Below are 27621 nucleotides of genomic sequence, written 5' to 3' on the forward strand. Positions count from 1 at the left end.
AAAGGAGGAAAAGAAACTTCATTCTGGAGAAAAACCCACGTTCCTGATGATTATGAAAAAACATAAATCATTTATCCAAAGTTTCCATCTTAGTCCACAGGAGAGAATTCATCCTGAAAAGAACCCACATGAATACAATCAGTGTTACAAAGCCATTACTCAGAGCTTAGCCCTTATTTGACTTCAACTTACCTTTGGAATTTTTCCAAAGTGTAGCAAATGAAGTGAGAGCTTAAATATCTAATAGTTATGGTAGGATTCGATTGCATAAATAATGAGTTCTTCCAAACCAAAGAAAAGATTCAAGGATCAGCTAAAGTCCAACTTGAAGTGGGCTGGCATTACACCAAAGCAACTAGAACTCGCTGCCTCTGACAGAAGCAGCTGGAGAACCCACATTCACCATGCCGCCACCACCTTTGAAGATGAGCCACGTCGACGTCTTGCCGCTGCGCGTGAACGCCGACACCAGGCCACAACTGCACCTCCTGTAACAACTGGCGTCCCATGCCCCATGTGCCACAAACTCTGCGCCTCAGCCTTTGGACTCCAAAGCCACATGAGGGTACACCATAGATGAAAACGGACAAAGACAATAGTCATTCTCGGTCACCAAGAGACTATCACTATACTAACCCACCCAACCATCTCTGTGTCTTCTTTTACCTTTTTCACTTGTAGTTCTATTGTCTGTATTTCACCACACCTGCTTCCCCATTTCACCCTTTTCTCTCACTTTCCTTTGATATTCTTCTTTTCTTATCTTCCTCTGAGAAATAACTACTTCTTAAAAAGTTACTACTGGCTTCTGCTCTTTACTTCCTTGGTCTTTTTCCCCCCTAACATTCTCCAAGATTTGAGTTTGGGGGAGAAAGAGCTTTCTTATGGGGCCATTGCTCCTTCTAGGACATGGTCAGATATATATATATATGTTACTACCTTAACCTTTTCCCCCAAAAAAACTCATACCTTCTGTCTTAGAATTAATATTGTGTATTGGTTTCCAAGGTCGAAGAATGGTAAGGGATAGGCAATAGGGGTTAAGTGACTGGCACCAGGTCATATAACTAGAAAGTGTCTGAGGTCAGATTTGAACCAGGATCTCCCATCTCTAAGTCTGGCTCTTAATCTGCTGAGCTATCTATCTGCCCCCTGTATCTTAACGTTTTTGTTTTTTTATTGCTATTCCTTTGCCTCATCCACTCCTAGGTCAAACTGACTTACAGAAATCTCCCCCAAAATGATTGCCATCTTTTATTTCCTACTATCTCCCTACTGTAACCTGAATTAGTTATTTTCAACAGGTGCCATTAGGTGACAGGTTTAGTGGAGGATGCCAGAGAAGTGTATATGTGGGAGATCTTTGTTAAATATAAAGCACATTGAAGACATATTGTTATTTGAGACCCAGTAGTGTTCAAGGCTTATCCTCTAGTTGGGGAGACAAGATTTGCGCATGTTTGATGTGATAAACATTTACTAAAATGTGCAAGGCCCTACTCCTGCTGAGGGCTGGAGATATAAAGACAAAAATGAGGCAGACCCTGCCCTCAAAGGGCTAACATTGGGCATATACAGAGAAGCAAATGCAAGTTGAATTGAGGGGAGAACACTAAGGATAGGGATCTGAGAAAATTTCAGGGAGAAATTATGGTGTTGAGATGTGGATTAGAGAAAGGAGTTCAGAAGCCATGTAACCAATTAAGAAATTGTTTCCTGAGCTGACTCTTGAAGGGAGATTAGGATTCTTGGGGGCATGGATGAGGAAGAAGCACATTCTAAGTAGGAGGAATATCTTGTATAGATGCATTGAAGTGGAGATGAAATGTCTAGTTTGACAAATGTAGAAGTGTGGAGTAAAAAGAACCAAATCTGGAAAGGACTTGGAGCCAGGAAATTTAAATTGGAGACAGATCATGGAAATGTTTAAATGCCAAACTGAGGAATTTGTATGTTATCCTAAAGGCAATAGGGTTTTCAGAGTGGGGAGTAACAGGGTCAGATCTGTGCCTCTGGTCTAAGTGAGGGGCTGTGCAAAGTATGACCCATGGTGAACCAGGGCTTTGCTCACCCATCATGTGAAGACTGCTTCGGCTGAACAGACGGAAGAAACCAATAAGAAGGTTCAACGGCTGAGAGGGTGACGCAGCAAAGCGCTGTGGAGTGCTTAGGGTGTGTTGGAGCACCAAGGACAACACGGCCATCCAATGCAGCTGAGGAAGTCTCCAGGTATAACGACTTTTCGTGCCACTGGACCCAGGCTTCCAACGCCGAGAGAGTGGGACTGTCTGTGCATCGACTTTTCCACTTAAATCTCTTTCACGCACAAGTAACTTTGTACAAGCTCATCTATCCTAACCCTATCCACCCTCTTCAAGACCTGCGGCGATGGGGGAGTGACGACGCAACAGGTGGAGGTGACCGCTGACAGTTGTAGTCACGATCCTGCACATAGGCGGCCCACGGACCAGTGGTGGCTCGGTCCTGTAGGGCAGCAGGGACGTTCAGCAGCATCCTGGGCGACTGAGCAGCCCTCTCTAGGACAGCACTGCTCACCCTAATCAAGGGAGGGGACTAGAAAAGGTGTCCCAAACATTGCCTGCCCTACAAACACCCAGTCAGCACATCGTGGCTGGTGGGTCATCCCTTTAAGCAGTCGAAATCAAAGAAAAAATACAAAGAAACTCCTACTAGGAGCATGGAACATCAGGACATTACTGGATAGAGAGAATACCCCAAGACCTGAGAGAAGAACAGATCTAATCGGTAAAGAACTGGAGCTATATAACATCGACATGGCAGCCTTAAGTGAAACACACTTACCAGAAGAGGGATCACTCAGCGAACCCACCACTGGATACACCTTCTTCTGGAAAGGTAGAGCCTCAAATGAAGACAGAATCCATGGTGTTGGCCTGGCCATCAAGACCAATTTGCTCAAACAGCGGCCAGACTTGCCTGTGGGCATCAGCGAGAGGCTCATGAAGATCCATTTGCCTCTCAGCAAAGACTGGTATGCCACAATCATCAGCGCATATGCCCCTACACTGACCAGCACAGAGGAGACCATCGAGCAGTTCTACTCTGACCTGAGTGCCGTCCTGCACTCAGTGCCCACAAATGACAAGCTGATACTACTGGGAGACTTCAACGCCTGCGTTGGCCAGGACCATGAGAGATGGAAAGGAGTGCTCGGCAAACACGGCGTGGGCAAAATGAACAACAACGGCCTACTGCTACTCAGCAACTGCTCAGAGTTCGAACTCACCATCACGAACACTGTGTTCAGCATGGCGAACAAATATAAAACAACGTGGATGCTCCCAAGATCAAAACAGTGGCATCTCATTGACTACATCATTGTACGCTGGCGAGACATCCAGGATGTAAAGATCACCAGAGCCATGAGAGGAGCTGAATGCTAGACAGACCACCAATTGGTTAGAGTGACTCTTCAAATGCGCATTGCACCTCACCATCCAAAATGCGCCCAGACAGCTTGTACATTTTACAACGGGAGTTGTCTTAGAGATCCATCTTATTTGCAAACGTTCCAGTCCTGCCTGGACGACAAGCTGTCTGCCAAGGGACCACTCACTGGAAGCTCAACCAAGAAATGGAACCAGTTCAGAGACACAGTGAAGGAAACATCAAAGGCAGTCCTAGGCCCCAAACAACGCAATCACCAGGACTGGTTCAACGAGAACAACACTGCTATTGAAGACCTATTGAACAAGAAGAACAAAGCCTTTATGGAGTGGCAAAATAACCCAAACTCTGCTCCAAAAAAGGACAGATTCAAGTCTCTCCAAGCCACGGCGCAGTGTGAGATCAGGAAGATGCAAGACCTATGGCGGGAAAAAAAGGCAGAAGAAATCCAGTGGTTTGCTGATACGAAAAACTACAAACAATTTTTCAGTGCCCTCCAGACTGTCTATGGGCTATTAAAACCCACCACCACTCCCTTGCTATCCTCTGACGGTGACACTCTCATAAAAGATAAAAAAGGCATCAGCAACAGGTGGAAAGAACACTTCAGTCAGATTCTCAACCGACCCTCTTCAGTAGACCAAAGAGCCCTTGACCAGATCCCCCAAAACCGCTCCATTGAACAACTTGACGTCCCTCCTTCAATAGAGGAAGTCCAAAAAGCCATTAAACAAATGAGTGCAGGCAAGGCACCCGGTAAAGACAGGATCCCAACCGAGGTGTACAAGGCCTTAAATGGAAAGGTACTCCAGGCATTCCACATAGTGCTGACCAGCATATGGGAAGAGGAAGACATGCCCCCAGAACTCAGAGATGCCTCCATCGTAGCCCTATACAAGAACAAAGGCTCACGAGCAGCCTGTGACAACTACAGAGGCATCTCACTACTCTCCACGGCTGGAAAGATCCTCGCCCGTGTTATACTCAACAGTCTCCTGTCATCTGTTTCAGAGCAGAACCTGCCTGAATCACAATGTGGCTTCCGACCAGATCGCAGCACCATCGACATGGTCTTCACGGTGAGGCAAATGCAGGAAAAATGCCCTGAGCAGAACCTGAGTCTCTACATTGTCTTCATAGACCTGACAAAGGCGTTCGACACAGTGAACAGGGACGCATTGTGAGTGATCCTCAGCAAGCTTGGTTGCCCAGCAAAATTCGTCAAGCTGATCCAGCTCTTTCATGTCGACATGACAGGGGAAGTCCTATCTGGTGGAGAGACTTCCAATCTCTTCAACATCTCCAATGGCGTGAAACAAGGCTGTGTCCTCGCTCCGGTACTATTCAACTTATTTTTCACCCAAGTATTACTACATGCTGTGATGGATCTAGACCTGGGCGTCGACATCAAATACCGACTGGATGGCTCACTATTTGACCTTTGCCACCTGACTGCAAAGACAAAGACAACAGAGAGACTCATCCTGGAAGTTCTCTTTGCAGATGGCTGTGCTCTCATGGCCCACCAAGAAAATCATCTCCAAACCATTGTGAACAGGTTCTCCATAGCAACAAAACTGTTTGGCCTGACTATCAGCCTCAGCAAAATAGAGGTGCTGTTCCAACCTGCACTAGGGAGGCCAACGAACCAGCCGTGCATTACAATCGACGGCACACAGCTTTCTAACATCAACACTTTCAAGTACCTGGGCAGCACCATCACCAATGACGGGTCCCTAGACCACGAGATTAATGCCAGGATCCAAAAGGCCAGCCAGGCACTTGGGCGACTGCGCTGCAAAGTCCTCCAACACAGAGGTATAAGCACTGCAATGAAGCTCAAAGTGTATAACGCAGTGGTCCTCAGCTCGCTCCTGTACGGTTGTGAGACATGGACACTGTACCGGAAGCACATAAAACAGCTGGAGCAATTCCACCAACACTCCCTCCAGTCAATAATGAGGATCCAATGGCAGGACCGAATCACAGAGCCAACTCCACCAGCATCGAAGTCATGATCCTCAAAACCCAGCTACGATGGTCTGGACACGTCATCCGCATGGACCCACAGCGAATACCAAGACAGGTATTCTATGGTGAACTGTCAGCTGGACTCAAGAAACAAGGCCAACCAAAGAAAAGATTCAAGGATCAGCTAAAGTCAAACTTGAAGTGGCATTACACCAAAGCAACTAGAACTTGCTGCCTCGGACAGAAGCAGCTGGCGAACCCACATTAACCGTGCCGCCGCCACCTTTGAAGATGAACGACGTCGACGTCTTGCCGCTGCGCGTGAATGCCGACATCAGGCCACAACCGCACCTCCCGTAACAACTGGCGTCCCATGCCCCATGTGCCACAAAATTTGCGCCTCAGCCTTTGGACTTCAAAGCCACATGAGGGTACAACGTAGATGAAACTGCACAGACAATAGTCATTCTCGATCATGTAGGACTACCACTACTACTATAAAAGAAATCTCCCTGACCCTTTTGTGTTAACTGTGGCTCCCAAGCTCCCGCAGTTTGTGAATGCTGAGGCCAACCCTGAGGCCCCAGTCTCAAGTTAGGTCCTGCAAGACTTCTTGTCACGGGTACCCTTTAGAACCAACTCCTCTTAATACCTAGAGGAAGACCAGTTGTCATTACCCTAAATTTTGTATCCAAGATAATAAATTTAGAGATAGAAAGAATAATGGAGTTCATCTAATCCAATTTCCTTTTCTAAACTGTGGCTCAGGAAGATTACACAAGTAAAAAAGTGGCAGAATTATCATTTGAACCCAGATTCTCTGATCAAATCTAGCATTTTTCTTTTTCCATTGCACCACACTGGGAGATGGTGTTTTGAGAATGAAACAGTCTTAGTCAACAACATGATGCAGTAGGGAAGGAAAGACATTAGTATTCAAGTAGCAGGAGGAAATATTTGGGGTGGGGGGGGTGGGGGTGTAGCAAAGACTCTCAGAAAGACTGGAGCACCCAGGAGAGTTATAGATCACTTCCAGATCCCATCTACCACAAACTCAAATGGTGGGAGTTTTATCCTCCTGGAAGTGGGTCTTTATCAGATCCTTAACAAGTTTGTCAGAGGCAGAGTCAATCTTTGGTGGGTCCCTGGGACCCCAGGCCCCAAACATGGGTATCTGCTCCAGAGGAGACTCAGAACTACAACTTCCAAAAGCCTCATCTGTTGGGGAAATGGAACATTTTGAACTTGACAAGTGAAAGGAACAACAGGATTCTGGGAGATAAAGTCTGAACAATGGCATTTGGTGGAATAAAGTCCATCTAGAAGCAAATTCTATACTGCTTGCAAGAGTCATCCAAGTTAACTGGATAGAAAGTCTTGATAAACTCCCGCTGGTGCTCCCTCCCACTCTTAGAATGCCTGGTTTTTCCTTAAAGAAAGTCTGACTTCAAAGTCACTCCCACATTCAATCTTTCTTGATTCCATCTCCCCCAGACCCCCAGCAGCTACACAGCCTCTCCCTAGTATTTACTTTATATATGTCTTTTGTATGTATGCCTACTCATGCACACATATATTCGTATGCCTACCGTGTGCATTTGCATATATCTATAAACCAGGTAGATATGCACATATTTAATTGCACGTGTGTATATAGGGTATATGCCTGTATATATGCACACACATATATGCATGTATAAATTGTGTACATGTGCGTATGCGTGTGTAATAGATGTGTACATGTGTGTATACCCATATCTATCTATAGATCAATCAGCTGATAGAGTGACTGGTAAGGATTTGGGGAATAGAGTGCCCGTCGCGAGAACTCCGTTGAAAGTCTGGCACTTGGAAAAAAAGGTTCCGCGCATGACCGGAAGTGCCGGCGGCGGGGTCTCGAGCTGTGTTCAGTCACTGCCCTGCTCCCCTGGCTCCGGTGAACTCACGCTGGTGGGGGGTGGGGGGGTGTAGAGGAGGCCCCTGCTGGGCGGGGCCTGGCGCTCCAGAGGCCCCAGAGGCCCCCTCAGACCCCAGTTCCCGTTTCGCCCGCCCTCCTTGCAGCCGCCACCTAGCGGAAGTCTGCAGGGCCGAGGCAGCAGACAGGAGACCTCAGAGATCCCTTTTGGCTCGTACAAGGGCAAAGGCTAAGTGCGTGACGTTTGCAGACTCGGCTGACTTTGAATTCCGTCCTTTCCGCTTCTTAGCTGTGTGACCTTGGGTCGGTCAGTAGCCTCTTTCCAGCATTTAGATCGTAAAATGAGGTATGACTCGTTCTCCGAGGACCCTCCTGGTGTCCATATACTTTGATGCAGGGAGTGGAGAGTCCTGACCAGAGGCCTCTCCACGGCTCTTCGGGACCGAGGTGAGAGTCACGGAAAAGAGCATTTTCTGCCTTTGCTGCCAAACGTCTTGCCCTGAGAAGTCTGGGCTTTTAAAGGAGGCCATCCATTTCCTATCCATTCGGGAGGCAGTGACCTAGGCATACTACCCCAATGCTGCAAGAAGGAGGTGAGAGTTACTGGAGGGGTGGGTGGAAGGGTCTGTGCCCTGGAGGGATGGATTAAATTCCCTGCTGTGGCTTTGGGGAAAACAGACACCCCCACCCTGGCAAGTAGAGGGAAGAGGAAATTATTTCCTTCTCTCTGATCTTTCTTCCTTTGGGGTGTTGTAGATTCTGGGAATAAATGTCTGGTACCTTCCTGGTATTGCATTCTTCCCTTTTGGCTTTGCTCTTTGCAGTGAGGCACCAAAGTTATGTAGAGACCATTTTTCATCGACTTACATGCTTCTGATGGGTTTGTGGATAGGTGAAGGAACAGACATCCAGTGATTTGCCAATGCACAGGGCATGATTTCAGTTTGATTATTAGACTGTTTAGGGAACAAAGTTGTAAAATTCGCAGTTCCCAAGTCAGCTTCCCCCGTCCCGCCCCCCCAAATCTTAGGATTCCCGTTGTGATCATAACAGAATTGGGGCATTGGCTAGCCCTGAGAGAAATGTAGTTACTTTTGTTTCATTTTAATTCTCTCTTTCCAATAAAAATATTTTTTTTTATATAGAATTTCTAGTCCGGTGAAACTGAGAATTGCAGTATGGGCCTCCTTAATGATTCTTTTCTCTTCTTCTAGGTCTTTATTCTCAGGACTCTGTCCTTTCTGAAGAAGGGAGACTAGAAGATGAGGGTATGGCTGGTGTGCTTTTGACAGCCAAGTCCCAGGTATGTTGGAATATGTTTTTTCATTTAGGACAAATTTCCTTTTCTGTTCTTTGCCTGGTGAAATTTCACTTAGGTACCCTAGGTTGAAGACTTGTTTCCTCCAGCCAATCCTGAGAGTTGGTGAATTCCTTAGAAAATATTCCTTTTTGCCCAACATTCCTCTTCTCTGCATACAACATTCTTATTCTCATATTTAATCAGATTGAATTTATTCATACTCTGTGTTCAGGTGACTTCTATGAAGAATGTAAGATTATGAAGAATATTAAGATTCATGATAGTTTTTACTCTCAAGATTAAATGGAGGAATCAAGACATACATGAATAAAGCAATTAATAAATGTGATGGTGTGGTGTAATGGAAAGGGTACCAGATCTGGAGTCAGATCCTGCTTCTTTTTCTAAATTCCCACCTGAAACTCCACTCTCATCTCTAAAATGAGATGGTTGCTGCTGGGTTCATATCCCAAAGAGATAATAAGGAAAAAGACTTGTACAAAAATATTTATAGCCGTGCTCTTTGTGGTGGCAAAAAAAAAAAGGAAAATGAGGGGATGCCCTTTGATTGGGGAATGGCCGAACAAATTATGGTATATGATGGCGATGGAATACTATTGTGCTGAAAGGAATAATCAACTGGAGGAATTAATTCCATGTAAATTGGAACTGCCTCCAGGAAGTGATGCAAAGTGAAAGGAGCAGAACCAGGAGAACCTTATACACAGAGATGGATACACTGTGGCACAATTGAATGTAATGGACTTCTCTACTAGCAGCAAAATCCAGGATGGTTCTGAGGGACTTATGAGAAAGAACACTATCCACATCCAGAGAGGGAACTGTGGAAGTGGAAGCACAGAAGAAAAACAACTGATTGATCACATGGGTTGATGGGGATGTAGACTCTAAGCGATCACCTTAATGCAAATATTAATATTATGGAAATAGGTCTTGATCAATAACACATGTAATACCCAGTGGAATTGCTTGTTGGCTACGGGAGTGGGATAGGAGGAGGGGAAGGAAAGAACATGAATAATGTAACCATGGAAAAATATTCTAAATTAATTAAATAAAAATTTTCAAATTAAAAAAAATTAATAAAATAAAATGAGGTGGTTAGACTTAATCTCTGAGGCTTCTTCCATTGCTAAATAGTTAGATTATTGTGAAAGAGTCCTAGAGAGCTGGGCTTGAATCCTGACTTTACTATTTCCTTACCATGTGATTTTTTTTTTCAAAATTACACATGTATTATCAAGCAAAACACATTTTCCATATTACTCAGTTTTGTAAGTAAATAATTTTTTTCTAATTGAGAATCATTATTTATTAAGTACTTCAGTTTGTATCTCTACATAAAGTGTCTTTCAGCTATGAAAGCCATTAAAATTAAGTAGCAAATAAATAGAAATTAGAACCAGACTTTTGAATTACTGCATCACAGAATGTGAAAACCAAGATTAAAAAAGTATATTCAATTATATTGCTCTTATTAAAAATATTATCAATAATACTTTTTATAGAGAGCAAAAAAAGTTTTGTTTTTAATAAATAAAATATATTTAAGATATTTATTTCATCTTTAGCGCAGACTTTCTAGTTTCTATTTTTTGGGCCTCTTAAAACTAATATACATGATATATTTACAGAGTAAGAAATGTGGGCTTACTTTCCTAACTTCTTCTGCTCATATAGGGAGTATAGACTTAACTTTTTAAACTCATAATGACTTAAACAAAAAATGTTTAGAAACCGTTGCCCTATATCAATGAAAATCACAATATAAATACATATGTTCCTATGTACATGTAAATCAATATACATTTATGTTGTTGTTCAGTTGTTTCAGTCTTTTTTTAATTAATTTTTTAAAGTATTTTTCCATGATAACATGATTCATGTTCTCTCCCTCCCTTCTTCCCTCCCCCCTCTCAGAGCTGACGAGCAATTCCACTGGATTATACATGTGTTATCACTCAATACCTATTTCCATATTATTCTTTTTTGTAATAGAGTCATCTTTAAAAACCAAAACCCCAAATCATATGCCCACAAGTGATATATCATGTTTTCATCTGCATTTCTACTGCAACAGTTCTTTCTTGGAAGGTGGATAGCATTCTTTTTCATAAGTCCCTCAGAATTGTCCTGGATCATTGTGTTGCTATTAGTAGCAAAGTCAGTCACATTTGATCATCCCACAATGTTTCAATTACTATGTATAATGTTCTCCTGGTTCTGATCATTTCACTCTGCATTAGAACACATAGGTCTTTCCAGTTCTTTTCGAAATCGTTCTGTTTATCATTCTTATAGCACAGTGGTATCCCATTGCCATCATATACCACATTTTGTTCGGTCATTCCCCAATTGAGGAATATCCCTTTAGTCTCCAATAGAACAGCTATAAATATTTTTGTACAAACAGGGCCTTTCCCCCTTTTTTTTTATTGCTTTGGGATGAAGACCTAGTTGTCTTACCATGTGACCTTAGGCAAAAGATTTCACCTCTTGGGGCCTCTAGTTACTCATCTGTAAAAATGAGGAAATTTGATTAGATGACCTCTTAGGTTCCCACCCATATCTTTTTAACTTACCATGATTTATAACTCCAGTTAATGTCAGGAGGCCTCATGGAAGAGATAGGGTTTGTGCCATGCCTTAAGAAGTAAAGGGGGTGGGGCAGCATCTGGGCAGCTCAGTGGATTGAGAGCCAGGTCTAGAGATGGAAGGTTCTAGGTTCAAATCTGGCCTCAGACACTTGCCAGCTGTGTGACCCTGGGGAAGTCACATAACCCCCATTGCTCAACCCTTACTGCTCTTCTGCCTTAGAACTAATACAAAATATTGATTCCAAGAGAGAAGGGAAGGGTTTAAAAAGAAGAAGAAAAGAGAGAGAAAGACAGAAAGAAGTAGTATTTGGTTAGTAAGGAGGTGGAAAGTAGGTGTGAATAGCATGAGCAAAATGACTTTGAGGTGGAAGAAAGTATATAGTCTCTGCAAAACAAATAGACCTGACAGTAGTTGTTTCCTGTTGGAGAAAGTGAGGGAAATAAGTTTAGGTATTTGGAGTAATGTGGAGTCTTCTGGAAGAGATCTGTAACCACTCAAAAGAATTGTCCTGACCGTTAAGAAAGAGCAAGTAGATGAAGAATGTCTTATATAGTTTATGATGTACTTTTCATGTCAAAATCCACAAAATATAACTAACAGTCAAGATGAACTAGAGATACTAATGCATGAAGTTGTATTTGACCTGAAACTTGGTAGAATGCAACCTGTGAATAGAACATGGTTCTGAAAGATTGTACCTTATATAAAAGAGTGTGTATGTATGTATATGTGTGTATATGTATATATATATATATATATATATATATATATAATCTAAATCATATAAAGCTGCTCTCCTCAATTTGCTCTTGTCCCTCTTGTCGCCCTTCTACAACTCGAGACCAAAAGGTCTCCCCTTGATCTGTTCACTCACACTCAGCTTGGGGAACAGATAACTTTTAATATTAACTCAATCAGGTAATACAAAAGGAATAACGGGCAGGAAAGAATGGGAAAAGGAAGGTGGGAAAAGAGGGTCCTTGTCTCTATCTAAACCCTTTTCCTCCCTCCTCAAGTTTGGGGTAACTCGGGCCTTGGCAGCCTGAGCCACCTGAGAGAAAGTCAGGTTGACTCACCCCTGGGTAACAGGAGCCGAGGTAAAGTCCGCTCAGGTTTCTCTTCAGAAAGTCCCTTCAATTGGAAAGTGTTGGGGGGAAAGATTTCCAGTCACCAGCAGGAAAAATGGGTAACCCTCAGGAGAAAGTCTTTTTCCCACTGTCTCTCTTAGAAGTCTCAAGATGGAGAGACCCTCACTGCTCTCCCAGCTAGAGTCTTCTTTCCTCCAGATTCCACTCCTGGGGCCCCTCCCCCATCGAGGTGATCAATTTCATATACTCTTCAGTTTGGCAATTTTTCTCTAGTGCCAGCCTCTATCACAAGGGGCAGGTAGGTGGTATAATGGATAGAGAACTGGGCCTGGAATAAGGAGACCCAAGTTCAAATCCATCTTCAGACACTTTCTAGTTATATGTGGCCCTAGGCAAGTCACTTAAATTCTGTCTTCTCATCTGAAAAGTGGGGATGATAATAGCACCCACATTCCAGGGTTGTTTTGAGGATAAAATGAAAAAGTCAGTAAACATTTATTAAATGTCCACTATGTGCCTGACTCTTTGCTAAGAAATGGGGTAGAAATATGTGGAAAAAGAAAGATCTTGCCCTCAAGATGCTTATAATCTAATGGTGGAAGACCACACACAAAAGGCTAAAAAATATGGAGTAGGGGCTGGTAGAGAGGGAAAGGACCCAACTCAAGGGTCTGGTAGAGCAGTCAAAAAAGCCCCAGAGCTTTTAGTAGCCAGGTGAGAAATGAGGAGAAATCAGAATTAAACTTCTTCCTTAAGTGGAAGTTTTGAAGTTCGTGACCCCATTCTCCAGTCTGGGGGATAGAGGAGATAGTGATGAGGTGGGTTACCAAAGCTGATGGTAGCTTACATGTTGATGAGATTATCCCAATGATGAGTTTCCTGGGGCAAGGTGGACTCAGAGAAGTCCCAGAGTTAGTACAGCAAGATGAGAAATGAGGACATTTGCAAAGTGCTTTACAAACCTTAAAGCATTATAAATGCAAGCTAGATCTTACTGATCATAGCAATAAATTGTGTTGCCCCAAACTGAATACACTATTCCATGTGTTTGATTAGGTAAAACTATTTACTCTTGCCTCCCTCATTTTGGATGCTTTGCCTCTGTTGGCACCCAAGATCAAAAGGAATCATTATGTACAAAAAGTTTTCACTTTACATAAATTTGCATTATACAAATTTGACTTTATATAAAGAATGCGGAAAGAAACCCACATTTCTATATTTTAATTATATTAATTTTACTATGTAGTACTGTGCTTTCTCTCTCTACTCCTATCCTTTGGCTCAGCACTCTGTGACCTCCCACTCTCCAATACTGCCATCAAAAAAACCTTTCCAAATGAAAGCAAAAGAACAGATGTGCCTACCTATCTATCATCTCCTCTCTTCCCATTGGCAATTACCTTTCCATCCTCCAGCTTCATACTTATGTACTTCAATCCTTTGTATATATGTCATAACTTCCTACTTGAGAGTAAACTCCCTTTGAACTTCTTCCACCACCTAGCACAGTGCCCTGCACACAGTGGTCCCTTTATAAAAGTTTGTAGAATTGAGGGTAGGGATCTTGCTTTAGTTATCTCTTTATTCTAGTGCCTAGCCCAGTGTTTTGTACACATTTCTTAGAATATGACTTATGGAGGCAGTTAGGTGGCTCAATGGATTGAGAGTCAGGCCCAGAGATGGGAGGTCCTGGGTTCAGATCTGACCTCAGACACTTCCTAGCTGTGTGACCCTGGGCAAGTCACTTAACCCCATTGCCTAGCCCTTACCACTCTTCTGCCTTAGAACCAATACACAGTATTGATTTTAAGATGAAAAGTAAGGGTTAAAAAAAAAAAGAATATGAATCATACAGTCTCAGACCTGGAAGGAACCTCAGAAGTCATCCTGTTCAACCCATGCCTAGATAGACATTCCTCTTTAATCCCCCCAAAGTAGTCATATTATTCACTACTAGAAGACTTCTAGTGATGAGGAACATTCTACCTTTTAAAGTCCTCATTCAAATCTTGGATAGCTCTAATTGTTAAGAAATTTGTTTCTATAGTAAGCTGAAATCTGCAACCCTACAACATTAATATATTGCTCCTAGTGATAGAAATTATAGCATATACAAGCTAGCAGGGTCATTAAAATTCATCTAATTATAGACACCAACTGCTCCAGTCACTTCATTTTACAGGTGAGGAAGCTGAGCTCTAGAGTGATTATGAGACTTGGCCAGAAAGTCATTGCCCATGTTTCACAGATAAGGAATCTGAAGATCAGAGAATTTAAGTATTTTGTTAAAGGTTGAATCGCTGCTGGCAGAGTAAATGACAGAACCAGCATTTAGACTCAGTTTGTGTCAGTCCTAGTACAGTGTTCCCTACCTAGTTATGTCCTCGGAGCTAAAAGAGTTAACAAATGTAATGTGCTCTTTGAAATTTAAAGTGTAATATATAAATCTGCAAAGTTTGCAAATGAAAGGATAATACTTTTAAATTGAAAGGCAGTGGTTTGTTCTCAAAACCTCCCTAATAATAATAATAATATTTTATGTCTTCTTAAATTTCCTTCCATTGTCAGAGGTGACTTTTCATCTGTAAGTAAGATAGCATCTCTTTCTCACTCCCCTTTCATAACTCACTTTTATATAGTACTTTTTTGTTTCTCTCTTTGTCAACCATATTTTCATCTTATTCATAGACTCATGAGCTCATTGATTTTTAACCATGCACGGGTTTCATCTATCCAATAAGAACTTTTTGTAGATCCTCTTGCCCCTTCTAGCTCTTGATATGACTGCTTTGAGAGAATTATAGAGGAATTTCCTATTCAGGCATGGGTTGAACTGGATAGCTTCTGAGGTTCCTTCCAGGTCTGAGATTGTATAGTCATATTCTAAGAAATATGAAATACAAAGCACTGGGCTATATTATTCTTATTTTCTTCTTAGCAAAACTGTTAACCCCAAGATAGAAAAAAGTATTTTATAATTCTTTTTCATCAGAGCCCAGCTGTCATTGGTAGTTATAATATTCTATAAGTGCTTGACTTGAAACACCCAAGACTTTGTCAGTATCTATTTCCATAACATGGTTTACCTCACTTAATTCTGACCATTTTAGCCCTTTTTCTAGGACCATCTCCAAAGTTGAGGCCTTGGGTGAATAGAAATATTTTATGTTTCAGGAATCTGTGGCATTTAAAGATGTGGTCATGGACTTCACTCCGGAGGAGTGGAAGCAACTAGAACTTCCTCAGAAAGACCTATACAAAGATCTGATGTTGGAGAAGTATAGGAATTTGGTTTTGCTGGGTAAGAACAACTGCCTCTTTGTGTATCTGGCTCTCCAATTGTTAAAACCCAAAATATCATCTGATGGGTTTAATTAAATTTTGGCTTGGGGTTCATGAGTCATAAATACCTAACCTTCTTGGGGCCTAGGAACAAATTGTTTCTATTCCCTGTTCCCAGAGAAATGTCTTTGTGTTGGACCTGAGACATTCACTTTTCTCTATCCATTGTCTCTCTATTCTTTTCCCCTCTACTCCCATTCCATCAAAACAAAAACAAAAACAAAAAAAACTTTCTCTCCTCAACTTAATTATCTGAGACTCCTGGTGGGTAAATTAGATAATTTTCTTTATGAACTAAGAATAATTTCCTGATATGTCTCTTCTTCAGAGCATGTTCCTTGGATCCTTTATATTATGTCCTCTTCCTTAAGAACAAGGGCCATAGCTGAACTTTAAAATGGTTCTTTGTAGTAGCCACAAACATTCAAAGCTCATCTCTTCCCCCATGAGCAGGGCTTCCAGTTTCTAAACCTGATGTGAACTCTGAGTTGGAGCAAGGAGAAGGAGAAGAATCATGGATACCCAGGAAAGAAGTTCCAGGAAGCACTTGTTCAGGTGAGTGAGAGAATAAGATTAAAAATTAACAGAGTATATGTTTTGCATGGTTTCACATATATAATTAATATATTATTTGCCTTCTCAGTGGGTGGGTAGGGATGGAAGAAAAGGAGAGAATCTGAAACTCAAAATTTAAAAAGAAAAAAATTTAAAATATTTTTTAAAAGGAAGAAAATTAACAGAGCACTGGGTTTTATGTCAAAAGACTTGACTTCTGGTCCCAGATGCAGCATTGTTTTATATTGAGTAAGTAACTTGAGCATTTTGAGCCTCAGTTCCCTCAGCTATAGAACGAAGATGCTATATTACTTAACTCACATAAGGTTGTGGTAAAGAAAGCATTTTTAAAGGTACTATAAATCACTATATAAATGTGAAAGCTATTATTAACAGCAAAGTTTACAGATGAAATGGTGATACTTTTTAAGGTAAGGCAGTGGTTTGTTCTCAAACTCCCCTATCCCACCCCCCAAATAATACTTGATATCTTTCTTCTAACATTTCTTTCCACAGTCAGAGGTGACTTTTCACCTATAGGTAAAATCGCTTTCTACTTTCTCATAGGTCTCACTCCCATATCACAACAATTTACTTTTATATAGAATTTTTTTGTCTCTCTTTAGCATCCTCATTTTCACCTTATTTGTAGATTCATGAATATATTGATTTTTAAACACACACAGGTTTTATCATCCTAACAAGAACTTTTCATAAATCCTATTGCCCCTTCTAGCTCTTGTCTATTGACATTCCTTCATCTTATTCTCCACATGGTCTGGAGGTCTTGTCTCCATTTCCTTGCTCCCCATTCCATCCATATCGTCCTGAACTGCTCTTCTATCCTGCTCATGGTAGAAGAAATGGAATTTGAAGATTTACTTTTTCCAAGTAAAAATCAATGTCATTTTTTACTTCTGTGCTCTCCTTGATCTTTTCACCGAAGCAGACATACTTAGGTTCTTTGAAATCATACTACATTAGATCTGTTCATAGCTCTGTGACATGCCTTTCTGTTTCTGATACTTGCTTCTGCTTTTTAACTGGGAGTCATTCAAAATTGACTTTACTTTTCTTATTTTCCTCTTTCTAAATTCTCTCCTTCAGAGAGCTTTTTCATTCTTAATTCAAGTCACTTCTACTTAAGTGTCTAATGTGTGCAAGACAATATAAAGAAAAACAAAAGAGCCCCTGCCTTCAAAGAGTTTACATTCTACCTGGAGAATCTATATCTATAGATAAGTAAATGCAAAGTATACAAAGTAATTTCAAGAAGGGAAGAGCTCTAAGAAGTCATTGTGGGGAATGGGGGGAGAATCGGGAAAGTCTTTGTATAGAAGATGGCACCAGCCAAACCCTGAAGGAAATGAGAACTTTCAAGAAGCAAAAGCAAGAAGGAAGTGCCTTCTCTGGACATGGAAGATAGCCTGTGCCAAGTCAGAGATTTGAAATGTAGTGTTTGTGGTATAGAGAACAGCAAGTGGACCAGATAGGCTGTAATAGATTGAGAGAGTAATGTGAAATGTATCTGGAGAGGTAGGGCTGGAGCCAGATTGTGAAGGACATAGAAATGTCAAACAGGAGTTTATAGTTTATTTTACATACTCCCCTGCTTCTCCAGATGAGGAATGACATGATCAGTCTTTTAAGAATATTATTTTGGAAACCATGTAGAAGATGGAGAGGAGAGAGTCTGGACATAGGGAGGTCAAATATGAAATTATGCTAATAGTCTAGGTGACAGATGATGAGAACCTTAATTGGGTTGGCTCCCATTTCAGAGGATAAAAGAACAAATTGAAGAGTGGAGTACAACTAGACTTGGCAAGACTTGGCAGCTGCTTAGGTATGAGAAATGAGAGAATAAAGAGGCCAGGCTGACTCCAAGAGTGCAAACCTCAGTAACTGGAAGGATGTGAGTAACCTCCACAAAAACAGAAAAGTCAGGAGGACATGCACTTTTAGGGGAGAAAGAGAATGAGTTTCATTTCAGATATGTTGCTTTTGAGATGTGATGTTAGATCTCTTGCATATTTCCCCATGGCTAGAATATTCTCCTTCTGCATCTCTGCTTCTTAGAATCTACAATTTCTTCAAATCAGGCTAAATGGCACCTCTGCCCTAGGATCTTTACGCATACTTAAAGCTGGTAGTGCTCTCCCATCCCAGAAGCGACTTTGTTTTTATTTTGTCCATTATTTATATTTGTTTATCAGTGTTTGTGCTGTACTATAAGCTTCAAGAGGGCAGGGGCTATTTTGATTTTGTATTTGGATTCTAAGGTCCTAGTATATTGCCTTGCACATACAGTGGTTACTTAAAAATGTTTACTAAAATGAATAGCTAATGTCAAAGGTCTCTTCCAGCTCTCATCATCTATGACTTATTTTCTTTGTTAAGATTCTTTTTTTTGGTTATGAATTTAATGAAAACCAAAAAATACTTCCATGTGCAGTTCAAAGAAGAGCAGAAAAGAGAATTATATTTGAAAACACTGATATCTATTATACTTTTTTGGAAAGTATATAATAAATTCAGTATATTAGTTTTGTGAATTTTTAGATTTACTCCACCCTGCTTAGTCTTTAGAATTCTAGCAACCAAGAATGTATACACCCCCACTTAAGGATTAACTGAAAGGGAGGATGGCCTAAGACCAGCATGTGCTAGCAAGTGACAAATCAGAAACAACTGACTGACTCCCTGGGTTGTCCTAAGCCAAGCTTAAGCCACCATTGGTAAATGTGAGACATAGGAAATGATATAAAGAACTGTCTGTATATTTCACGTCACTTCCTGTGATTGCTTTCGACAGTGTTGGGCGCTCTTGGTGGCATTTGGCAGGCTTGTGGCTTTGGCAGACTTGGCAGTGGAGTTTATTGTGAATAGCTCTGTAGTGTGGTGAGGTGTCTTTCCTGAATCGGTCATGGTGAGTGATAAGGCTAACTCCCCCTTTCCTTGACCTCCTGAAGGCACTATCCTCCAAGGAGGCCCCTCATCTTGGAGGAGGCCTCGTGGCTGGAAGCCAAGCTAGATTTAATCTTCTGAGAAGGCCCCTTGGCTGAGGCCTCTGAACTCCCCTTGGTTTAGGCCAGGCCAGAGAAAATCTTATACCCTTTCCCTCTTCTCCTTCTTCTTAATTTCTTCCTTCTATTGTAATTAAACCACCATAAAATCCCAAACTGACTTGAGTATTTAATTGGGATTGAATTTTAATCCCTGGTGACCACCAATATAATATATTCAGCCAACAACCCAAAAATTTACCCTTAGCAGTCTCAAAACTATCATTTATCTGTTTCCTTCTAAATTTCCTGTGTTCTTTTCTGTGCATTTGAAAAAATGTTTCAGTGAACTTTCTTAAAATTTTTTTCCTGAAGTTCCAAAACAACAAAAAAAACTTTCTATTTTTGATTCTTGATGAATATGTTCTTTTTCCAGATCAGGAAACCAATTGAGGCTCAAGGAAGTAAATTGCTTAAAAGTCATTTAAATAGTGTAGATCCAAGACTTAAAACTGCAGATTTTTCTTACTCCTACCATGATTTGGTTGGTTTGGCAGAAGTATTGTAACCGTGAAAATATGGTTTGCCAAGACTGTGAATTGCCAAAACTGTAAAGGTTTCTGCCAAACTGTAAAGATAATTTTTAGTATCTTGATTTAAAATCTAAAATTAAGTGGTCGCCATGGGAAAATTCCCAAATATGAAAATACACAAGTCAGTTGGGTTTTATGGAGATTTTAATTAATACAAATGAAGGAATTAAGAGAAGAGAGAGAGAGAGAGAGAGAGAGAGAGAGAGAGAGAGAGAGAGAGAGAGAGAGAAAAGAAAGGGCCTAGGCCAAGGGAGAGAGAGGCAGTCTTTATCACTCACCACAAGATCATCTCAAGCAAGCTCCAGTCCTTCACTGAAATCCTCAACTCCTGAACTGAGTTCAGAGATCCTCCTCTGAACTCCTGAACCCTCAACTGAGTTCGGAGAGCTCCTTTTAAAGAGAATTTTCTCTTATGTCACCTCCCCTAAATTTTCACATCTACCAATCATAGTAGATGCTTTTTCCCAGGACTGCCCATTCTTAGTTCTCATCACTCTTTAGTCCTCACCTTCTCTGAGTATATTATATCTTCTGAATATTTCACATCTCTTTTGCTAAGCTTGCCTTTTGTAAGTTGCTTGACCTTTTAATGATTAATTTAACCTTTATAGGTACTTAGCACCATTTTGTATTATATCTAAAAACAGACCCCCTAGCTTAGAGTTTTTGCTTTACTATAAGTAAGAGTTGGGGACTTTTCATTGTTCAATCAGGAATTTCCAACTTTATCTTCCCCTAAGGCACTGTCTGAGCAGGGTGGAGTAATTTTAAAGTTCTCAATACATTCCTGACCAAGTACCTCCATTGTTAAAATAGTGGAATAGCTTAACCAAATCTTCTAAGGTATAGTCTGAGCAATTTTAAGATTCACAGTATTCAGGATGTATTGGAAAGTCAGGAGCAGCATTAGGGCCTCAGATGCTTGAAGGGCATCACTGATTGAGAGAAGGATATAGAATGCTAAATAGGAGTGTGCCAACAACAAATTTCATTTGCTTCATGATTTTGCAATGGGTCTTAGCAGTAGCACCCCTGCATGTAATTAAGGATTGTTTTAGTGCTTTCTTTGGTATTGTAACATAGGTTACTGGTTTCTGGTGTATCCAGAGAAGCCTGACATTGTGTACTATGAGCTGAAATATTGTTCACATCATTTAAAGTATGTATATGTAAAGAATATAAAATTGTATGGGTATGCAACATTCCTATTACAATGTCTCTCCCAAGAGACATATTCATTTTTTGTTTGTTTCTTTCAGACTGGGAGACTGTACCTAAGTCCAAAAAATCACCCCCAAATCTTGACTTTTTTGAAGATGACTCACCTGCATCTGAAAAAGCAATAATGGAAACACTGCCAAGGATTAGTCCAGAGAACCCCACCTTTCAAGACACATGGGAATGTGATGGCAGATTAGAGAGGCAACAGGAAAACCAAGAGAGAGATTTAAGGCAAGTAAAAATCACGCACAAGAAACCTTCCCCTGGAGAGAGAGGTCATGAAATTAGTGAACTTGGAAGGAACTTTGGTTTGAGGTCAGTCCTTGTTACACAACAGAGAATTCCTATAGGAAAAGGCCTCTTTAAATATAATACACATAGGAAGAATTCAGAACTACTTAAACATCGTAAGATACATGCTGGAGAGAAACCCTATACTTGTAATGATTGTGGGAAAGGCTTCAGCTACTGCTCATCCCTTTCTCAACATCAGAAAAGTCATACTGGAGAGAAACCATATGAATGTAATGAATGTGGGAAAGCCTTCAGCCAGAGCTCATCCCTTGTTCAGCATCAGAGAATTCATACTGGAGAGAAACCTTATAAATGTAATGAATGTGGGAAAGCTTTCAGCCAGAATGCAAACCTGACAAAACATCAGAGAACTCATACTGGAGAGAAGCCTTATAAATGTAATGAATGTGAGAGAGCCTTCAGTGACTGCTCAGCCCTTATTCAGCATCAGAGAATTCATACTGGAGAGAAACCCTATGAATGTAACGAATGTGGAAAAGCCTTCCGCCACAGTGCAAATCTCACAAATCATCAAAGAACTCATACTGGAGAAAAACCCTATAAATGTATTCAGTGTGGAAAATCCTTTGGTTATTGTGCAGCCTTCATTCAGCATCAGAGAATTCATACTGGAGAGAAACCCTATAAATGTAATGAATGTGGGAAAGCCTTTAGTCAGAGTGCAAATCTCACGAACCATCAGAGAATTCATACTGGAGAGAAACCTTATAAGTGTAATGAATGTGGGAAAGACTTTAGCCAGAGTACAAACCTCATCATCCATCAGAAAATTCATACTGGAGAGAAACCTTATGAATGTAATGAATGTGGGAAAGCCTTCAGTGATAGCTCAGCTCTTATTAGACATCATGTCATTCACACTGGAGAGAAACCCTATGAATGTAATGAATGTGGGAAAGCTTTCAATCAGAGCTCATCACTTACTCAGCATCAGAGAACTCATACTGGAGAGAAACCTTATAAATGTAAGGAATGTGGGAAGGCTTTCAGGTGTAGTTCAGCCTTCATCAGACATCAAAGACTCCATATAGGAGAATAAACACAGGACCATTGAAAGCAGGGAATGTCTCAGTCACATATTTATTTATTTATTTTTGTTTGAAGTGGCCAGTTGTTAGGATGAAAAGAGTCCTTAAGGGATTGTAAGCTATTTGAGAGCAGGCTTTTGTTGCAGATTTTTTCCCTTTTATAACAGCTTTTATAAGGACCACATACAGAGGCCCTTAATAAATGCTTGTTGATTTAATAAGTGCTTGTTGATTCACTGATTGAAATGATTCATGTAAATTTTCCAAATTTAAAACCTTGCCTTATTTTTCATAGAAAATTCTCATTGATTTAACAGCTAGTAATGTAGGAAGTAGAAATGGAACTTCATTTTTCTCTCAGAAGATTATTTCATTTAGGCAGAGAAGCTCAAACTGTAGACCTCATCCTGGGAGTCCTAAGAATCCAGGCAGCTTCCATATAAGTCTGTCTCAGAATGACAGAAGCAATAGTTTTCCTATTTTTTAAGCCCCAGATGCCATTGTAATTAACTGTTAGGAATAGATAAATGAAATGGAAATTCTAGGACTTCTCATTAAAAGTTAGTATCGGGACAACTAGGTGGCTCTGTGAATAGAGAGAGCTAGGCCTAGAAACAGAAAGTCCTAGGTTCAAATTTGACCTCAGACAAGCTTCCTACCTGTGTGACCCTGGGCAAGTAGCTTAACCCCCAATGCCTAGCCCTTACCAGTCTTCTGCCTTGGAACCAATACATAGTATTGATTCTAAGATGGAAGGTAAGGGATTAAAAAAAAGTCAATGTGATATGTAAGCTTCTTTATTATTCCTTTCATAATGAAAGAATTCAGACAGGAGGCAGTAGAAGAGCATACAAAAGCTGAATCTCAGAACCAGATTTAGCCACAACACCATTGAAATGAGTTTTTTGTTTGTTTGTTTATTTTACTCATTATTGATTCCCTTTAGCTATTTTGGGGGCTTTATTGTTTTTACCAGTACTTACCAACTAAATCTGCACAAAATTCAGCTTGATCCAACAATCACTCAGCAGATAATTTGCTCAGCATATGAACTGAATGAACTTTTTTGCTCTTGCCAGACTGCCTCATGCAAGATGGTCACCAGTCACACTGTTTTGCATCTGATAAAAATATTCTCCTTTTTTCTACTCAAATCACTCTTCACAGTACTCCTCTGGCTTTGCTAGAAAGGAAGGAGGGAAATGAAGGGCCAAGCCTTAGTCTTCTAAACCAGTCAGATCTCAAACACAGTTTTAATGTGAAAAATTGGAAAAATTATCTTGACATATTAGAGGTGAGAGTTAGGGGTAGGGGAGAAGGCAGTAAGATATTATTGCCCCTGCAACACCGTCTCAGGGAAAATTTAACATGAAAATAAGACTATAAATTCAGTAAATATCATGTGAACTAATATGCACTTCTGGATGAGCCTCTCATATGTGATGACATCTTCCTTAAAAACCGGTCCAGGTACTTACATTGGCTAGATTGAGAGAAGACACAGAATGGGGAATTTCTTGAATCTGGTCATGGTGGAGTTGGGCCTTAGACCCTTGGTGTATTTCCCATGGAGAGTTTCTTTGTCCTCCCTCATCTGTGATTTCTTTGGTCCCAAACTTATGACAAGCTCCTAGAAGAAAGTAACTTTATGCTACTCCCATCCTGAGCATGATTAAGAAGCTTATAGTATCTTCCTTCATTTTCCTAATTTTCCCAGAAGAGTACTTTTAGTTTCAGAGGTCTATCCTAGGCCCATTCTCTTCAACCTACTTCTCAGTGATTTGAATGAAAGTTTTTATGAAAAGAATGTTTCAGTAAGCATTTATTAAGTGCCTATATATGCTAGGAACTATAATAGATGCTGAGGATAGAAAAAGAAATGAAATTGTTCCCTTTAACTTTACATTTTGTTACGTAAAACTGAGTCTGTTAGAAACTTCTTAGGGCAAGAGACAGATACTGTAAAGGAGAAGGATGATGGGGAGAAAAGAGGAATAGGGGTGAGAGAGAATGGAGGGATTCTTTCTCTCCTTTATTTATGGGGGGAGATAAGCCAAGTCCTGTCCCCTTGAAAAAGGAGTATGTTTCCACAAAGATATTATATGGGAGATGGGGGACAGGCGACTAGAGTGGGATTGCCCCGATGAGATGGCAAGATGCCTCCTTCAGAGGAGCCCAGAGCTCCTGAGGTCAAATCTGTTTTTGAGAGGCAAGATGATCTCTTATACTTCTACTTCACAAAGGGACACTGACTGTTAGCCTTTTCAGGGGCTTAGAAGTGGTCAACTGCCAAGGAAAGATGTCAGTTTCTTTAGTCAGACAATCTTGAATCACTGGGGTCTGGAAGTCAACTCTCTCTTGGTGAGAGCTGTGACCCTCCCAAATCTTCGATCCCCTTAGCTATGTTCTTTAGAGTAAGCCCAACCCCAAAATCCTAAATGTCAAATAATTTATTGAGGTTAAAGTAGGAAGGGAAAGGCAGGGATATGAAACAGGAAAGTGGGTAAAAGGGAAGCCCTAAAGATTTTCCCCTCTTGCAGGTTGCCCCACACATACACACACCCCAAGTCTGGAGGTCACACGTCTCTCAGCTCTGACCTCTCCCTTTTTGCCAACTGCTTTCTTGCCCCTACTCTCAAACTAGCTAGACCATGAAAATATGAATACAGGGACAAGTAAGGGGGGAGAGAGAGAGAGAAATCTCAGGAAAGAGTCTGGATGGCTCTGTTCAAAAGTCCAAATCCACAATCTCTCTTGAGGATTTTAGACAGCTGTAACAGTCTTAGTAGAGGTATTCAGGGTTTCAAAAGGGATCTTAAGTCTCCAAAGAAATAGGCTTCTCAGCTTCAGGAAATCCACCTTTCTCCTCCACCTCCCAAGCTGGAAGTCATCTGTCAGTTGGATTCCAAGCTTCTGATTCTTCCTTAGAATTCTCAGCTTTTCTTTGCCCCTCCTCCACTTTCTTCAGCTGGTTCCTCCAAGAGACTGGTCTCTCCTAAATGCAGAATCTCTCTTATCTTACAGTTGGCACCCCAGTTAGTGGCGGACAAGGACCTGACAGTTACTGGCAGTTAGAAGTGACTAAGGGGAGGGGTAGCCATCTTGGGACACAGAATCCTGGGGGGAAGTGCTTAGAGGGCAAATTCAAACAGACAACTTTTGCTATGGTAGGTTTTTACAGTAAAAAGGAGTAAAGTTGGGGTCCATTGACACACAAGATGTACCCAAAAAATTTGGGACCTGCATAGTGCTACTTATGCTGATAACAAACATCATTAATGATTTTATAGGGACAGTAATTAATATGACTAAATATTGGAAACAACATTTGAAATAAAAAACTTGTGGCCAATGTTTCCTGCCATTTATGGATCAGCAATGATGATCTGGCAATTTTACAGCATTGTGAAAGGGATTTAGACTGATTATGGACAAGAATGACAACACTGACAATAAACTAGAATGGGTTCTCTCTCAAATGGCCACCATGACTGAAATGTACCAAAACTTTATGACCAAAATGGACAAGTTAGGGGTGGGAAATGACACTATGGCAAACAAGGACACTGACAAAGACATTGAAAAGGAAGAGGTCACCTCAACTGCTTTAACTGTGGGGCTCTGCACAGAAAAAACCATGGCAGACAAACAAACCAACACTGAATCCATACAAACAGAGGGGGCTGCAGGGGCACAAAAAATTATGCCTTTGCAAGACTTTGCAAAAATAACACCAGATTCAGGTGTGGTCCATATGAAAGTCCATAAGCCGTTTTTAGCCATAGACCTGGAGGCATCATTACATAAAAGAATGTCCTGTTTTTGCACTGAACCTTTCAAATATGTAAAGGAGTTGAAATATGCCTTCAAACTGTATAGCTAAGTTTTGAAGACACTGAGATCCTTTTGCAGGAATTATTTACTCCCCAAGAGCAATCCCAATTTATAAAGAGAACCAGAAAGGATCCAAATCTCACCAGTTGGCCAGAATATTTTGGAGATTTTGAATTTTCTAGACCCCAGAATCTGACATCTCAAAAAAGCAATAGAAGATTTATCAGAAGCAATAAAGTCTTTCTGTGTCCACCCAGTTGCATGGGGTAAATTTGAGAGAATCAGACAAAATCCCAAAGAACACCTTTCCATATTTTTAGACAGGCTCCTAGAAAATGCTGAGGCCATCTTAGGATTTCCCCAAGATAGTGAGCAAGCTATACAACATGTGAAAAGGCAGTTCTTAAAAGTATGTAATTACACAATTAGGACCTTCTTTAGAAACTACTGTCCTACATACGAGTCTCTCACCTTGCCAGAACTGAGAAATTCTGCCACTTATCTGAATGAAATCAATTCATAACAGCAGAGAGAGAAAGATGACCAGATCAGGGATTTGAAGCAGAAATTAGATGAGGTAAAGGAGACACTCAAACAAAAAGAGATACAGGAAGTTAAAAATTTGGCAATAGTGAGGACATTCACCCAACTAAGACCTCAATACCAACAAAGAGGTCACGGGGTTGCAAGGAAATGCTTTTTGTGTAACAAATTTGGTCACATAGTCAAATTCTGTCCTCTGGAGTCACAGTATGAACAGGGACCTAACAAGAGATCACATTACAATGGCAATTACAATCAAAACAGGAATAACAATAATAACTATAGGGGAAACAATTATTACAATAATTACAAACCAAAATGTTGTGCTCATTGTGAACTCGGGAACCAAAACACACCAGATTTAAAAACGATGCAGAAACTAATCAATGATGGAGCTAAGCCTAGTGGTTGCCAGAGGGGATGTACAACATACCTTATGAAGACAGAGGAGGGCCATACCTAGTTCAAAAACTGTACAGGGGTGCAAGGCAAGGGCTACAGCACAGAAAATACACAAAAAATACTGAAAGAGTTCTTAGTGGAGAAAATAGAATCTGGGGACACAGAAGCCAAAAACAGAAACTTAAAACAGTGGGGAAGATAAAAGGAAGAGAGGGAGTTGCAAAAAGAAGTATTAGATATAAAAGATAAAATTTTTGAAAGATACAGGGGCACACAAGAGAGTAATGGAATGAACAAAGAACAAATCAAGAAATACTTTGAGAATTTCCTGACATGCAAATATGGGTTGGAAGCAAACCACATTAGGTTGCCTCACAAGTCCTCAAAACACTTCCAGCATCACAACAAAGAAATTGGCAAAAGCAAATCTTCCATATGTCTTGCAAATCCCAAAAACA

The 27621-nt window shown here is 40.8% G+C and overlaps 1 protein-coding gene across 1 annotated transcript; it reads left to right on the forward strand.

The window, feature by feature from the left end:
• Positions 1–7271: 7271 nt before the first annotated feature.
• On the forward strand, positions 7272–22602 carry ZNF79 (zinc finger protein 79). Its single transcript, XM_007474673.2, has 5 exons — positions 7272–7908; positions 8530–8618; positions 15500–15626; positions 16121–16222; positions 21080–22602. The coding sequence occupies exons 1-5, from the start codon at positions 7893–7895 to the stop codon at positions 22393–22395; spliced, it is 1650 nt and encodes a 549-aa protein (XP_007474735.1). The 5' UTR covers positions 7272–7892; the 3' UTR covers positions 22396–22602.
• The last annotated feature ends 5019 nt before the right edge of the window (positions 22603–27621 follow it).

The sequence above is a fragment of the Monodelphis domestica genome, chromosome 1, assembly GCF_027887165.1.
Source record: "Monodelphis domestica isolate mMonDom1 chromosome 1, mMonDom1.pri, whole genome shotgun sequence".
NCBI lineage: Eukaryota > Metazoa > Chordata > Mammalia > Didelphimorphia > Didelphidae > Monodelphis > Monodelphis domestica.